The sequence below is a fragment of the Trichechus manatus genome, unplaced genomic scaffold (assembly GCF_000243295.1).
Source record: "Trichechus manatus latirostris isolate Lorelei unplaced genomic scaffold, TriManLat1.0 scaffold00094, whole genome shotgun sequence".
Taxonomy (NCBI): Eukaryota; Metazoa; Chordata; class Mammalia; order Sirenia; family Trichechidae; genus Trichechus; species Trichechus manatus.
Window position 1 is genome coordinate 7,436,857 of NW_004444030.1, and position 17,492 is coordinate 7,454,348.

A 17,492-nucleotide genomic window follows, 5' to 3' on the forward strand; every position below is an offset into this window, starting at 1 on the left:
AGCAAATAATCCAAGAAGCTGGACTATGTGAAAAAAACGGGGCATCAGGATTGGAGGAAGACTCATTAACAACCTGCAATATGCAGATGACACAACTTTGCTTTCTAAAAGGGAAGAGGACTTGAAGCACTTACTGGTGAAGATCACAGACCACAGCCTTCAGTATGAATTATACCTCAACATACAAAAAAAAAAAGTCACAACTGGACCAATAAGCAACATCAGGATAAACGGAGAAAAGATTGAAGTGGTCAAGGATTTCATTTTACTTGAAATCAACACCCATGGAAGCAGCAGTCACGAGATCAAAAGATGCATTGTATTGGGCAAATCTGCTGCAAAAGGTCTCTTTAAAGTGTTGAAAAGCAAAGACATCAGGTGCTCCTGACCCAAGCCATGGTGTTTTCAATTGCCTCATATGCACGTGAAAGCTAGACAATGAATAAGGAAGACCGAAGAAGAATTGACTCCTTTGAATTGTGGTGTTGGCGAAGAATACTGCCAAAAGAATGAACAATCTGTCTTGGAAGAAATACCACCAGAATGCTCCTTAGAATCAAGGATTGCGAGACTACGTCTCACATACTTTAGACATGTTATCAGGAGGGATGAGTCCCCGGAGAAGGACATCATGCTTGGTAAAGTAGAGGGTCAGGGAAAAGAGGAAGACCCTCAACGAGATGGATTGACACAGTGGCTGCAACAATGAGCTTAAGCATGACAACGATTGTAAGGATGGCGCAATACTGTTTTCGTTCTGTTGTGCATGGGGTCGCTGTGAGGCGGAACCAACTCAATGGCATCTAACAACAACATTTCTGTTCTCTTGAGTCACCAGATGCAAGACTGGTGTGGTCATTTACCTGCATGACTTTTGCAATTCTCTTCATTCTTTGGGGCCTTATTCTTTATATGAAAAACAATTGGATTAGATAAACATTTAACCTTTTTGGGGTCAACAACATTTGGGAATCTGATAAAAGCTACGGTCCCATCTCCCAGAGACATGCTGAAATAAGCAAAAATTTACATACATGTCAGGGGACTCCAGGCCCCAAACAAAGCCCCTTTGAAGCCCCAAACCCTGGATTAAGTGATTTCTAAGGTCTCTTCAGTTCTGTCATTCTGTCATGCTGTCAGAATGACTCCTAGGAAACATCAAAATGTGGAGGGATTTACATGGAAGCAAGATGAGGAAGGAATGCAGAAAAAGGACCCTGTGAGCAGCGCATTGCTCAACTACAGTTCTTTGCCCAGCCAAATTTAGGGCGCAATGTACTCATAGGTGACAGGTTTTGGCGGGAAGGTCCCCCGGTGGTCGGAGAACGCTGACTTTTAGCTGAATCCAGGTCGCTGCACCCCTCGACAACGCCTGCAGGGCTCGCTCTTGCCCTTCGTCTAGGAGGCCGAGGAACGGGGCGGGCTGGGCGATGACCCCGCCCCTGGCAGGAGCGAGGCGGTGGGGAGAGCGGGGGCGCGGAGCCCGGAAGGAACGCGCCAGGCAGGCTCAAGCCCCTCCCCAGCTCGCCTCCCTCCTTCCCACCCCTCCCGCTGCCGACGTCGGCGGTGCTCCGGTCGCCATGGTGACCAATTGAGGCCTGGTCCCGCCCCCGCCTCCCTGCCCCGGCCCCCTGACGTCGGTGCACGTCAGCGGCGGCGCGCGCCTGGCTGGGCCCTGCGGAGCGGGAGGGAAAGAGCCACGGAGCGAGCGGAGCGGCTGTCGCCGAAGCCGAGACCTCCAGCCCGCCGCCCGTCTGCGCTCCAGTCCGCCGTGCTAGCAGCGGGGCCCAGCATGGTCATGGCGGATGGCCCGAGGCACTTGCAGCGAGGGCCGGTCCGGGTGGGGTTCTACGACATCGAGGGCACGCTGGGCAAGGGCAACTTCGCCGTGGTGAAGCTGGGGCGGCACCGGATCACCAAAACGGAGGTGCGGCCCGGGGAGAGGGGGGAGCGTCCGAGGCGAGGGTTCAGGAGCAGAGCTGTTTACTGAAGAGGCGGTTGCTGTGGTGGGACTGGGAGACCCGGCAGGCCGGGTCACCAGCTGAGGCGAGCGGGCCCGGGACTGCGAGGACCCAGTTGCTGCAGGGGGTCGGGAAGCACCGAAGGGATCGGGGCCCGGTCTCCCGGACTCGAGCGTCGTCTGGTTGGAAAGCCGATCACCCGGGGCTTTGCTTTCCCCCGTGCCATCCCCGGTGGCCACACGAAATCTCGCCCAGAGCCTCCCACCGGGCCGTGACCGGGTCTGTGGCCTCCGCTCCCTAGCCCAAGTTCCGCGTCTTCCCTGCTTTCGGCTGGGGGTGGGGTGGGAGGGGAAGTCTCCGCTCTCCTGGGCTGCGCGGTGAGAGACGTCGGCAGCCCGAGGAGGGGACCGCCTGCGCTCGGGCCCCGCGGACCCCGGCGTCCTTGCCCTGCCCAGCGAGGAAGGGACCCCCGCGCCCGGGAATGCCGGGACAGTCACTGTGCATCTTCTCTCCCTTCGTTTTCCCAAGTGTGTCTCTGATTTGGTGTGAGACTGACTAGATCTCGTGCCTGAAGCATTTCCATCTAATGCTCCAGACAATAGAACTGGTTAAGATGGTCACCTAGATTTGCACAATTGGTGAGTTGGTCTTTCTTATCTAGAGTTGTCTCTTTATCAGGTGTGCTAAAGGCTATGAATACACGTTCCTTAAACCACATACGATTCTGCCTCTTTGCTCTTAACCCCCTCAACTGCTTCCTGAGGGTGACTCCAGCATCTCTCCTCCATTGCACATTCTAATGCACCGCACATATTTTCTCACAAGTCTCTGTGCTTACCTAGCGCACTCCCTTTCTTCCACTGCCTCAAGCAGCTCTCCTCAGGGTCTCTGTTTTAAGACGTGCAAATTAAATAGCTTAGAGAAAAGGTAGAAACAAAGGTATTCTTTTAGAAACCTTGTGTTTTTGACATACTCTACTCAGCTTTATTGTAGTTGCTACTGGAGTTTCATCCGTTTCTCTATTCAGTCCCCCCACCCCTTCCTTAGTACAAATATATTGGAGCTTGAATGCGGAATAAAGTTAATATACGTTCTCTTTCCAGACGACTTTTTTCAGAATGTCTTATGTAAGGTGAAGGGCATTGAAAAGTTGAGTAAATTTTGTAGCTTTTGTTGTTGTTAGAAGTTTCGCTTGATGTGAAGGAGCTTGTTTCCAAAAGGAAAGGGAATGTGTCATTTTATCATCTTCACTTTTTGCCCTCTTCCGCTAATCGTAAATTTGTCTTGTTTTTTAGCATCGGGACTAAGGTCACAGAATTTCCTCTCAGTAAATTTACCAGTGTTAGCAATCTAGATTAGGTTGTAATGAGTCTATAATGTGGCGGTAATGAAATTACTAAATCTTTGTGTAGCTTAGTCTGATCCTCAGCATTTTAAAAAATGAAAAAAGGAATTGGCTTCATTACTCTAAAGAACTATACTGTAATGCCGTACTAACCGGTTGCCGTCGAGTTGATTTTGATTATTTCCCCTTAAACTGTAGAAAAGAAGGCATCTTAAATTTTATATGAGACCTTGCTCAGTGAGTGTCAAATAATCAAATTGTGCAATGAAGAGGTTCTTTAGAGCTTTTGAACTAAATTATGTGGTTGAATTCCGAGCTCATCAACTCCTATCAGTATTAGTAACAAGATTTAATTAGGTCAGCTGTTATTCATCAGGTCAAATTCAGATACTGTCTATTTAGTAGCTGCTTGAGTGAGCTGGAGCCCTAGTGGCGTTCTGCTGCTAACCAAAAGGTCGGCAGTTCGAATGCATCAGCCGCCCTTGGAAACCCTGTTGGGCAGTTCTACTCTGTCGTCTAGGTTCGCTGATTTGGAATTGACTTGACGGCAACCGGGCTGATTTGGTGAGTGGAGCTGACACTCTTGAGACTAGCATAGCAATTCCAACTGTCCCTTTTAGACTGATAAGTCTTACTGAGCTAGGGGGCACTGTGGAGTAGTATCTTTTGCCTATCAGATATAGTGAGATTAATGCATTTGTGATTCAAAACACAGGTCACATCACGGAAGATCACTCAGATGTTAAATTGTGTTATTAAAAGCTAAATTTCTAGTCTATAGAACTCATCTCCCTTTTGCTTTTCAAAAGAAGGTACCATTAATTAACATGTAAAAAGAAACGTGACTTTAAGATGAGTGAGTGTGAGTATTTGTGGTGATTTGGTGTGATTGGAGACAATATATTAAGTCCCTAGGCGGCAAAAACGGTTAAGCACTGGATTACTAGGATCGCTATGAGTTGGAGTGGACTCGCCGGCAGCGGTTTTTTTGGCGGGGGTTTACTAGCCGGAAGGTTGGTGTACCGTCGCCACCCACCCCCCACCCTCCCGACAGACTTGGCTGTTTGCTTCCAAAAGGTCACAGCCTTGAAAACTCTATGGAGCAGTTATGCTTTGCACACACATGGGGGGGTTGGTTGCCATGAGTCAGAACTGACTTGATGGCAACAAACAATAAGGTGGAAAGGGGTGAGGGAAATGGCAAGGTAATCACTGAACAGAATAGTTCCTGTTTATCCCAACTTTTGTAAAGTTGTTCTGTGAACTCTTATAGGTAGTTTACATTAAGAATTGTTTAGCAAGGGCACAGATACAATTGTTTCTTAAAGTATACATACCGTTTGTTATTAATGAGTTTTTTAAGCATTATTTGTTATCTTTATTCACTGGACAAATATTTGTGTGTCTTTGGTAAATAGAACAGCTACCTCAAATGCTAAAAAGAAGATGGCTAGTGAATACTTTAAAGTTGTACTTTAAATTACTTTAGGTTCTCATTATGGTGTATACTATAGTAATTGCAGTGAGAACAATTAATATGGTATAAAGAATAATAGCAGCAAAATATCATGTTCATAAAAGTTTCTTCAATTTGGTAAGCTTTGACATCAGTACAGATTTGTGTGTTTTAAAATTTAGAGGTCTTTTTTCCCAAGTTTGAACCCAAGGCAAATTTCAGGGCTTAGTTTAAACATCTAGATGATAGATAAACAATTGGACCTTTTTGTTTCTAGTTAGCTCTTCTCCATCTACTGTTCTCTATCATTATCATCCCCCCCCCCCATATGATGTGTTTTCTACAGATCTTGGAAGATGCAAGTCTGTTTGCCTTTTAGAAAAAAAAGTAAGACAAAGAGAGCTTCTTATTGGTCTAACCTATCGAATAGCCAACACCGTTTAAGAAATGTAATTACTTAATCATCTGAAGCAGTATTCTTATGTCAGATCTCTATATGAATTTTGCACTCAAAAGGGAAGGCAGATGGTGGTGGAATCCAGCTTCCTAATGTAATAGTTAATAAAAGCTTTGTAGTATGGGTTTGTGGTTTATGAATTAGAGAAGGTAATTTTATAAAATTAGCATAATGGGAAAGAATAACAGCATTAAGGCTGTTAAACTATTTTAGGCAGTAGTGGTTGTTAGTTTGCTGTTCCATGAGTATCCTTGAGTAGTCTTTTATTAACTACACCAGAAAAGAAGTTTTTCCTTCTAGCTAATTGTATAGCTAGTTTTGGGGGGTTTTTTGTTTGTCTGTTTTTTTGTTTTTTAGTCTTTCAAGTAAAATTCCAGAAAAGCCTCTTATGTCCTTAATTTTTTTGTTTTCTGATTATTAAAGAAATATGGTCTTATTGTAGCAAATGTAAAGAAGAATAAACCAAAACAAAAAAAAAAAATCGACTGCTTTGAGTCGATTCCAACTCATAGTGACCCCATAGGGTTTCCAAGTTTGTGAATCTTTACGGAAGCAGAATGTCAAATCTTTCTCCCGTGGAGCTACTGGTGGATCACTTTACCACTGTACCAGAGTATAGTGCTCAAAAAAGTTTATATATAATCCCTACACTAATGGGAATAAGCCATTATTAACATTAAGACCTATTTCTCTCTAGTCTTTTTTTAATGCTCTTTTTTTCCATAGATGAGATTACCTGGTACACATATATAACTTATATTCTTTTTTTCTGCTTATCATTATAGCCAAAACATTTTGCTTGTTATGTATAACTTTATAAAACATTTTTAATTGCTGCATGGAATTTTACTTTGTGGTTGAATCCTATTTTGCTTAATTATTCCATTGAATATTAAATAGTATCCAGTTTTCACTTATAGTAAATAGTGTTGAAGTGAACAGTTTTGTATATATAACCCTGAATCTGCATTTTTAATATTTTGAGGGTAGAGGGATTGGGGATAAATTCCTAGAAGGGAAATTACTTAGTAAGAAAGTATTATTTTTTACATTAAAGAATAATGTATTTTTTATTGCCAAATCTATCTTGCTTATTATTGAAAAATTAGAAAGTGTAGATAGAGGAAAAGAAGAAATGAATCACCTGTAATATCAACTCCCAGAGATAACCACCATTCATTACTTTCAGACCTTTTCTGTGGCAGGTTACTGAGTTTTACTCAACACCATACCTCTTGTACTGATTCACTAAAGAGCATGTAAATTTGTGCTTCCTGGAATCTGAAAGATATTTAACAGAGTTTCTGAAAATTACCTTATTAAAATGGCATGTAGGTGTTAGGCAACTTCTCTTATCCTTAAGAAAACCTGGAATGCAAAACTGCAATCACGGACATTCTAAAAACTGCTTTTGTTCACTGAAAAGCTTTCTATGCACATTTTAGAGCCTTTGTAATTAGTCATAATTCTTTAACTACTACCTTAAAATGTAAGAATTTTTAAAGCTTTCCAAAATAGTTGAGAGTATCAAAATTGCATTTTTATAGCAAGGGTAGAAACAAGAGAAGGGCGTAATTCCATCCTGATTGCTGTGTTTCTTGACAAAAATAACTTATTTATCTTTTAATACATTTCCTGTCTTTCTTTGAATTTTATATTTTGCATTAAAATTTTAAGACTCCTCTATGTAGTCTGGGTATTAATCTTGTGCTGTGAAATATTTCAGATTTCACAAAGCAGCTGTACTATCTGCAACAGAAGAACTTGACTTTTTACCTAAAAAGTTAATCTCTAATATTATATCTAGGCCCATGAATGATATTTGTTTATTAAAATAAAAATTATATTTGTCATGATATATACATGCCTTGTTAGAAATTGTTCTCTAGTTTCTTGACACCACAGAGAAGTACTGTCTGGCCAATTATTCTGTTAAATATTGTTCAAAATTTTCTGACCTCTCCCCACCGCACCCCCCCCCTTTTTTTTTTTTTTGCAGATATGGGGAGGGCAAACATACAAAATAAGAGTTGTATAAATTTTAATATTCTGTAGATTTTAAACTTCAACAGACTTTAATACGTTCTGATTTTAAATCTACTGGAAAACTTTATCTCAGCATCAGGCAATTAAGAAAACATTTATTTGGAAATAACTGAAATTGGACTCTCTTTTTGGATTCACATGATAGCACTTAATTTATAGCTCATTGCTGATTGAAGATTCATTTCCTTGGAGCCAAATGGATTCCAAAAATTCATTAAGGTATACTCCTTCCTTTAGTGTACCTCGTACCTCTCCTACCTTCTACATTTATCTTTTTGAAATAAATTATTTATGTAAAAGTTTCTTTATACAGATTGTTTGTGGGAAATGCTTTCCCATCCTTCAAAGAGAAATAGCGCATATATCCAGTTTGAGAATTATTAGAATAAAAACAATTAAAATAATTGAAAACATCATCACAAGTTCATTTTAAATAACATTTTAAAAAAATCTTTAGGCGGAGTAAGAGATGAATCCTAGATCAATTAAACTGAGAAACAATGCCAAACTTTAAGTTCTTTAAAATGAGCGTAGTATTTATATGCCCCCATTACAAAAGTTATGCATGTTCATTGTAGACATTTTTAAGCAGCTCAGAAATAGAGTAAACATTCTTAATCTCACCATCCAGACACAGAGATAACCACTGTTAATATTACGGTTTATATCCCTCTAGTTAGTCACTTGTCTGTTTTATGTATGTAATAAAATTTATGTCATCTGTATATACCTGGTGTTTTATAATTTCTGTTTTCTACTTAATATGTTATTAACATTTCCCCATGTTTTCTAAAAACTGTCTAAAGCATGGTTAAATAGTATTCTTGCCTATGCCTGTCCTTATCAATTCCCAATTATTGAACATTTAAGTTACTTCTCTCTCTTTCCAGTTTAACACTTTATAGGGTATTCCTGTACATATATCCTTATGCTTGTATCTGATTATTTCTTCAGGTTAATTTCGTAGACATGGAATTCATGGTGAGAGAATTTGCATGTTATTAAGTCTTTTGGTACAAGATGCCCTATTGCTTTCCAGAAGAGGAGTACCCATTAGTTTTCACCAGGAAGAATGCACATTTCCTGGTTTGATAGGGGGAAATAATATTTTTTGTTATTTTAATTTGTGTTTCTTTGACTACTTTGATTACATAGTTTTTTATAACCTTTTGTCTTTTGTAAGTTACTTGTTTGTCATTAGGCCTGTTTTTTAAATTGGGTTGTCTTTATTATTGATTTGATTTTAAGATAGGAGATTATTTTTAATTACTCCTTTTTTGATCTTGAACATTCTCAGTTTGTTCCATTTTTATGAATATAAAAGCATAGTGACATTTACCTCTCCTCCAGTCTGTTTTCCTAATTTAGAAATTTGTCCTACCCACCTTTGTAAAAGTCATATTAAGTCTTGATGAGGATTTGTTTTATTATTTAAATCGTTTTATTTTAAAAGATAATTTTTAAGTTGAAAAAAATTAATTTGTTTATTCTGAGAAAGTCACTGGAGAACTACATGTCACTTTTACTACTGACTTTCATTGCTTTATTGACCACTCAGTCAATTTTTAATAAAATGATATGTTCTCATTCTAATGTATAAACTTGAAAAATACATTTATTTTTTTAATTTCAAAGATCTAATTGTATGGCAAGATAATACTACTTGGTACTTCAGACAGACAGTGTAAAATTTACATACTAGTAGTAAAGTAGCACTGAAACAAATATTATCAGAGGCAGCAAATGTGTGTTAATCCCGTCTGATTTGTTATTAGAAGACTAGCTCTTGTTGTGTAACTTCCTTATAAAATCCCCAAAAGCCACTTTTGTACGTGTGGTTTCTTTAAATTCCACACATACAAAAATTTTTAATTCTTTAAATGGGATTTTTGAGAAGTGAAATTTTTTTTTTCTAAAATTATCAGACAGGATAATATTAACATTAAATTACATTTTAAAAACTAAAAAAATTCCTTTTATCAACACTATTTTCATTTCTGCTTTTACATTTAATTTCTAACTCTCCTTGTGAGTATGTATTTTACATAGTTGTTACTCGTGTGTATTCTTTTTTTTACTTAACATTGTTGGAAACATTTTCTGCGTATGGGCTTTTTTTTTTCCCCTAAAATTTATTTTGTTGTTGAGAATGTACACAGCAAAACATATGTAACGTATACCAATTCAACAGTTTCTACATGTACGGTTTAGTAACATTAATTGCATTCTTCAGTTGTGCAACCATTCTCATCCTCCTTTTCTGAGTTGTTCCTACCCCGTTAACATAAACTCACTGCCACCTGAGGTTCCTGTCTGGTCTTTTGAGTTGCTGTTGTCAATTTGATCCCAGAAGTGTATAGTCTTCTTAATTAACGCTTAAATCTTATGAAACAATATGACCATTTTAAAGAGAATTTGGAAAATAAATATTTTATATATTAAGTATATTTCATATATTACATATAATAATAGTATGTGTTTATAGAATACATAAAATATTATATATGCTTTCTATTTGGGATAACGCATATATAATTGGGAATTAGAAAGTAAAATAATAATTTAGATGAACAACAACAAAAAAGCATCCTTCAATTTACAGAGTGCTCTGTTGGCTTTCTTGACTTGGCTTGACTTTCTCGTGACCACGTTCATTTTATTCCGTGGTACCGTATTGAGAATTAAGTAGAAGGGATACAGAGAGTAGGTTCCCAGAAATCTAAGTTCATAGCTACCTTAAAACTGAATTATTGGAACACAACCTTTTTGTAAGTTGGGGACTTTCAGTACGTAATTGGGAAAATTCCAAAATACAGGGTTTTTTGTTGTTATTAAAATTTGTTTTCCAAAATGTATTCGTTTTGTTCTCATAGACCTATTAAGTTCCTTTAGGAGTACCGGCGGCACAGTGGTTAAGCACTAGGCTGCTAACTGAAAGGTTGGCAGTTCAAACCCACTAGCAGGTCTGTGGGAGAAAAGACCTGACGATCTGCTCCTGTAAAGATTTCAGCCTAGGAAATCCCATGGGCAGTTCTACTCTGTTATATAGGTTGCTATGAGTCAGAATTGACTTGATGGCACACAATGACAACATGAAGTTCCTTGAGGGTAGGAATCAGATCTCATTCATTTCTGTGTCTGTCTTAGTCATCTAGTGCTGCTGTAACAGAAATAGCACAAGTGGATGCCTTTAACAAAGAGAAATTTATTTTCTCACAGTCTAGTAGGCTAGAAGTCCAAATCCAGGGCGTTAGCTCCAGGGGAATGCTTTCTCTCTCTTTCGGCTCTGGAGGAAGATCTTTCTCATCATTCTTCCCCTGGACTAGGAGCTTCTCCACGCAGGAACCCTGGGTCCAAAGGAGGAGATCTGCTCCTTTCTTAGCAGTATGAGGTCCCGCTGTCTCTATGCTTGCTTCTCTCTTTTATGTCTCAAAAGATTGTCTTAAAAGACAATCTTATCTTATAGATCTCATCAACATAACTGCCCCTAATCTGTCTCATTACCATAATAGTGATAGGATTTACAACACATAGGAAAAGCACATCAGATGACAAAACGGTGGACAATCACACAATACTGGGAATCATGGCCTAGCCAGATTGATGCGCATATTTTTGGGAGACACAATTCAATGAATGATGGTGTCCCTGGCATAATTCCTGGCACACAACAGGTGTTCAGTAAATGTGTGAATAATAGATTCATTGAAATAGTGAAAAGATTGAACTTGGAGTCAGAAGGCTTGGGTTTTTTCCTCCCCCCTAATTCACTAGAGTTTTGTAGATTATGTAACATCTTTGAACCTCATTTTCATCAATTCATGGGTATACTGCTTATTCTGTTTATTTCACAGAGTTGAGAAATAGATAAAATATTTTGAAGTATCTTTTTTTTAATTAAAAAGTACCATGCACTTGTAAAAGTTACCAACATCTTTATTATATTTCTTAGACGTACTTGATAAAGAGCTCCATTATTAAGCAATTACCTAGAGGAGTATGGCAGAGACTGTTAGCTTATCATCAAAAATCCACTGTTCCTTCTTTTTCCTGGGCCTACAGCGGGACTGTTTCTTGGCTTCCTTTGCATTTAGGCATGATCATGATAGAATTCTAACTAGTAGAGTGAGCAGAAGTAATATGTGCCATTTACAGACACAGCCTATTAAAGCCTCTCATGAGGGCTCCTTCTAACTCCTTTCCTCTTCTCTCTGGCTGTAATGGAGCCACATGTTAAAGATATCAAAGCCTCCTTGAACCTAGTATGGCTACATGGAGAAGGACCACTGGCTAACTTCTTCACCCATCCGGTTCTGCTACATGAGAACAAATAAACTACTGTGTTTGAACAATTATACATTTTAGGGTCCACTCGTTAAAGCAGTCTGACTACTTCAGCTGTTTTAAGGAGCATGCTAATACTGCTCTACTTTTTCTTTAGAGAAGCAGAATCCTCTTATAGCAGCCCTACAAACAAAGGGAAGGTATTACTGTGTTTTCGCAAATAACGCACCCATGTAAATAACATGCGCACCTGTGGAAATGATGAAATTAAAACAGTTCTGACATGGTGCGCTCATGCGTATACTGCGCATGTCTTGTAACATTTCCAGAAGTGAATTTCAGCCTCGTTCACCAGTCCTCCCATATTATGGGTAAATCCTATTGTTCTGTTCATTTTCTTTAATCTTCTGCTTATGTGTATAAAGATAGTCCAGAAACGTTACTCTTGATTATAATTGTATAATAAAGAAATAAGCCATGCCGAAGAAGTCATGGATCGAGTTTGGTAGTGCCCTAGTAATTGGAAAATAAATAATCAAACTGTGTGTTTGTTTCTATTAATTTAAGTTGACAATTATAGCGCATTTGCTCAACCGTTGAATGAGAAAACCTTATCAGATCATCTTAAGTGAAACCATTAGGTTATGTTAGGTCTGCTTATTTCATACTTTAATTATGTCTTCTTAGTGTCAGTTGAAGTAAGCAACATGTAAAAAAAATTAACATAGCACACTTATGGAAAGCGGGGGTAGAGAGGTTGCTCGGTTGGCAAAAGTATAATGTGTGCGTTATTTGCGAAAAAATACGGTAACATACAGGTCTGTGATCCATGTGTATAGACTGTGGCCCAAGATGAAATTGAAGAGAGAATTATAATATTTAGTCATTTGAAAATTTTTGTTGTTGACTAGATTGAGAAAAGTTAAATAATGATGTTTACAAGTTTTTATTATTATTATTAAAGTTTAATTCGTTTATTTATTTTTCATTGTTTTCAGGCCAAGTCCCAAAAGAGTATAAAAGGAGATATCTCTTGGTAATACCTTGCTTTAATTCACATTTACTACCCAAACCTTTTCTTTTAACATGGAATATGATACTCAAACTATTATATATAATAAAAATAGTTCTTAATGCTGGTAATCATACTGAGATTTTGAAAACCGTGATTCCTTCCTCACCAGTTCTTGGGGCTGATATTTAGACTCACTCTAGAAATCACAGGGCAAGACATTTTCTTCAAAATACGCATGTTTATGGTTACCTTCCTAAGGATTGTTAAGGAAATTCGTGTATATGCTTAACTTTTTTATATGGCAGCTTTTACCCAAAATTACCCAAACTAACATAATATTGTATTCTGTTATACTCTTAATGGGGATTGGGGAGCCCTTTTAATCTTTTTAGGTTTGAGGCAGTCCAGTAATGCCCCTAATAGCAAGTACAGTATCAGTCAGTTGGCTTATCTAGCAGTCAAAGTTTAGCACCTTTTACTTTTTAGAATATCTTGAATGTGGAAATGAATAAAACACCACCAAGCATAATGAAGATCGTTATCACAAAACCGATGCACTTTACTGCCTAGGAGAGGAACTATTCTCTTTCTTCTTAGGCACATAAATCTAATTTTACACATTATATAACAGTTATCTGATTTCCCCTGGGAAGCTTGAGTTCTTCTGTGGATTACAATTAATTCAAACCAGGAAACAAGCATAGACAGCAAGCTAGAAACAGAGAAAGGTAAGAAATAAACTTTTACGGTAGAGCTTTAGGACATAATGACAAAAGATAGAGCAACCATAAGTAAAGAAGAAGAAGCACCCGACTGTATAAACAAGACACTGAGGGAATTAAATGAATTGATAAGTTGAGTCTTATTTTCTTGGATACCTTTTAGGAGCATCGAACTGTTATACCACATAGGATAACTGATATTATTAAAATATATCCTGAAACAAAAACATTAGGCTAAATTATGTTCAGAATTCTCTCTTTTTTTTTATTGTGCTTTAAGTGAAAGTTTACAGTTCAAGTTAGTTTCTCATACAAAAATTTATACACACATTGTTTTGTGACCCTAGTTGCTCTCCCTATGCTGTGGCAGCACACTCCTTTCCACCCTGGATTTCCCATGTCCATTCAACTAGTTCCTGTCCCTTTTTGCCTTCTCATCTCGCCTCCGACAGGAGCTGCGCATTTAGTCTCATGTATCTACTTGAGCTAAGAAGCACTCTCTTTGCAAGTATCATTTTATGTCTTATAGTCCAGTCTAATCTATGTCTGAAGAGTTGGCTTCGGGAATGGTTTCAGTTCTGGGCTAACAGAGTCCAGGGGCCATGTCTTCCGGGTCCCTCCAATCTCAGACCATTAAGTCTGGTCTTTTTACTAAGATTTCTTCATTTATTAAAATGGGTAGAATGTGAAGTACTTTTTTAGAAAGCGTTTCTTCAGAACTTACTATAATTAAATTTGAGTGGTTCCCAGTTCAGAACTTAATATAATTAATTTTGAGTGGTTCCCAGTTACTCTGTCTGAAAATTTTATTTAAATCAGAATGTCTGTTTTCCTAACCAAATATCTACTAATTAAAAATAAAAAAGTTATTTTTAGTTGTGTGGGGAAAAAAATGTGTTGATTTCTGACTACCTAATTATTCACCTTCGAATGCAGTTCCTTCAAGTTAATAACCTTGGAGTGGTTTGGGTTCCTATATAGATATGACAAGGAAGAGGCTACATTTTCTGAAATCAAAATCTTTTAAGAGAGTTAAAACTTAGTGTAATTACTAACATTTGTTTTGCACTTCAGTGTTTTATAACAAAATTTAATTCAGTTGGTATTTTTTCACGTAGATGAGTTTTAATACTTTACAATCAGCTTTTTTCCAGAAAGATATGTCTGTATTCTTTGGAACCTATCACTCGCTTTTCTAGCAAAATAGTATTTCAATACAGTAGAAAAGACTTTGCTGTCTTCTGTATGGCTGATCATTTGTTTATAGGTACTTTGCAGTGGGATGATAACTTTAGTTGAGACTACTGAGGTTTATATCTTCAGTTTATAAATGGAGTAAAAGGCATTACAGTTGTACTCAAAGAGAAATATGTCTTTTTAAAAGAACTTAGCAGAGGTATTCTTCATAATACATTAAAGACACTTCCAAACAAAATCTACCATAGAGCCTTATACACGGTAGGTGTTTAAGAAATATTTGTTGAATGAATGAGTGAGTGAACATCGTGGGTCGCTGTGAGTCAGAAGTGACTTGAAGGGCAGTGGGTTTGTTTTGTTTTTTTTTGTTTGTTTATCGTCACAGGAGCTTACAGGTGAAATCTCAGATTTCATTTATTTAAAAGATTCATTACTGGTAAATATTAACTGTTGTATACTGATTGTATTTTTTGTGTGTGTGTTCTGGGATGCAGGTGGCGATAAAAATAATAGATAAATCTCAGCTGGATGCAGTGAACCTTGAGAAAATCTACCGAGAAGTACAAATAATGAAAATGTTAGACCACCCTCACATAATCAAACTTTATCAGGTATGGCTTTAGCCTTACACTTCTTCATGCTTTTCACACTCAATTCTCTATTTTGAAGCAAAACGTTTCTCTTTTATGTTAGTTTTTATCTATAAATGAAGGATAATTATGTGTTTTTATTTAAGTTAAATACATCCATTTTTCTATGTTCAAATAAGAATATTAGGAAATCAAAAACTATTAGTAGCTTAATTTTAAGTTGTCTCTGAGACTGTAAGTTACTTATTTAAAAAGTTTTCATTTGTGAATTTTTGATCCCTGCTTAAACCTGATGGATTTTGGTGATGGTACCATTATGACAGTTTTGCTTATTTCAAAAAAAATTCTGTTTATGTTTTATGAAATATAAAGGCTAAAATGTTAGTGTACTAATAACTTTTTAAAACCTGGAACCAAATCTTATATTTTTGTTTGGGTTTTTTTATCAGGTAAAATAAATGAACCATTTTTTTTTTTAATCAGCATTAAGATATAATTCATGTAAATTAAATCACCCATTTAAAGTGTAAGCCATGTTTTTTGAAAGGAAGATTTTCTCAAAATTTTAAAGAGTAATCTATCTTAAAAAATGATAATATATATGATACAAAATTCTGTTAATATGTAGAATTTTTCCATTGGAAAACTATAAAATCTGAAATGTTACAGTGTGCTAGCCTATGAAATTGATCTCCAAAGTAGGACATGTGCACCCAGTGGTGTGCTGGACTCTGCTTGTATTGGTGTGTGAGACTCAGCTGTTAAATTTTCAGTAGCTTTGCAAGCCAATTAACATCACAAAATCAACGATGGTGGAAGCATTTACACCACAGAAATCGGCCTACAAATCAAGGCCTTTTTTTTTTCCTCTCAGAGAGCTAGTTTTTTAGCACATCACTGTGTGCACCCCAGGGGGTTAGCACAAATGTCCTGGGGTATAAGAAGAAAATATTAGAACTTTTGATTGTATTTATTTTTAAAAATTTATCTTTGTGTGCTTTTTATAGTGTATTTATACAGTGGCACATGTATATGTCTGTGTATTTATACATACATATATGTGTATGTATATATACGTGCATACACACATATATATTTGGCTAAACAACTTTTTATTGATAGAAATTTGCAATTAAAAAGATGTGGGGAAAAAAAAAAGATGTGGAGGCTTATGATATACCTGCTAAGAATGGAAGACTGTGGTGTGCCTCTCAAAACCTTTTGTAATGTTCTGAATTACACAGGGCCTCCTGGGTCAAATTTATGTCAGAGTCTTTCTGCCTTTAAGCTTTTTTATTTATTAATTTTATTTTTAAATTTCTAAAGAAGATACTATCAAGAATGAATCATATCTTTGGAAGTCTCTGATAAACCATAAGCCAAAGTAAGGATAAAACTGCTATGATTCACATGATAATTCTATCTTTATTTGAACTAAATAATCAGTTAAAGTTGATTTACTATTTGACTTGTTTTTAGGCCCATATTATGGGTAGCTCTTAGTTTTTTGGCCTGATAAGAGTAATTCTAAACTCACATTTTAGAGTAAAATTAGTTTTTAGCCTTTCAGTAGATAACAGTTGAAATTTTACATAATTAGCATGTGCTAGAGGTGCTTCGGAAGAAAGGCCCGGTGATCGATCTGCTTCCAAAAACTTAGCTGTTGAAAACCTTGTGGAGCACAGTTCTACTCTGACACGGGGTCACCATGAGTCAAATCAACTCCACAGGACTGGTTTTTTAATATGTAAAAAGGTAGATAGACTATTATAGAGAAGCAGTCTAAAAATCTCATCCTAAATGTGTAAATTTATTTCCTTTCTAAATTGACCTGTATTTAGTATAGTTTGAAAAATCAAATTTGTGACAATGACTTACTTTCTTTCTGAACCGAAAAAAAATAATTTAAAAAAATCGTACAACAATAGAGCTATGAAGAAACAATGGTTTAAAATTACAGGCAGTCCCCGGGTTATGAACGAGGTGCTTTCCTAACTGTGTCTTTAAGTCGAAATCTGTAGGTAAGTCCAAACAGGTGTATATGGTTCTTATTTAGCCTTCCTTTAGTGCAAGGAAAGGAGCCCTGGTGGCACAGTAGTTAAAGTACTTGGTTGCTAACCAAAAGGTCAGAGGTTCAAGCCCACCAGCCTCCGCGTGAGAAAGATGTGGCAGTCTGCTTCCGTAAAGATTTACAGCCTTGGAAACCCTATGGAGCAGTTCTTCTCTGTGCTACGGGGCCGCTATGAGTCAGAATCAACTTGGCAGCAATGGGTTTTGGGTTTGGTTTAGTGCAAGAAAAGGCTCGAGGCCTTTTCAATGATTTAAAACCTGCACATGCAGCAAGTGACGGTGATTGTGATGAAGAGTTTGTTGCCAAGTAGGGGTTCATTCAACAGTTACAAAGTGAGGCAAATTTACA

General features: G+C 37.3%; 1 protein-coding gene across 2 annotated transcripts in view; it reads left to right on the top strand.

Annotated features, from left to right (window-relative positions):
• Window positions 1-1,639: 1,639 nt before the first annotated feature.
• Window positions 1,640-17,492, top strand: part of SIK2 (salt inducible kinase 2) — a 114,494-nt gene continuing 98,641 nt past the window's right edge. For both annotated transcript variants that reach the window (XR_002824996.1, XM_004382490.3), the window contains exons 1-2: window positions 1,640-1,927; window positions 14,978-15,094. Coding sequence is in view for 1 of the 2 variants with exons in the window: in XM_004382490.3 (XP_004382547.1) it covers window positions 1,793-1,927; window positions 14,978-15,094 (252 nt within the window). In the remaining variant the exon portion in view is untranslated. The remainder of the gene's footprint in view (window positions 1,928-14,977; window positions 15,095-17,492) is intronic.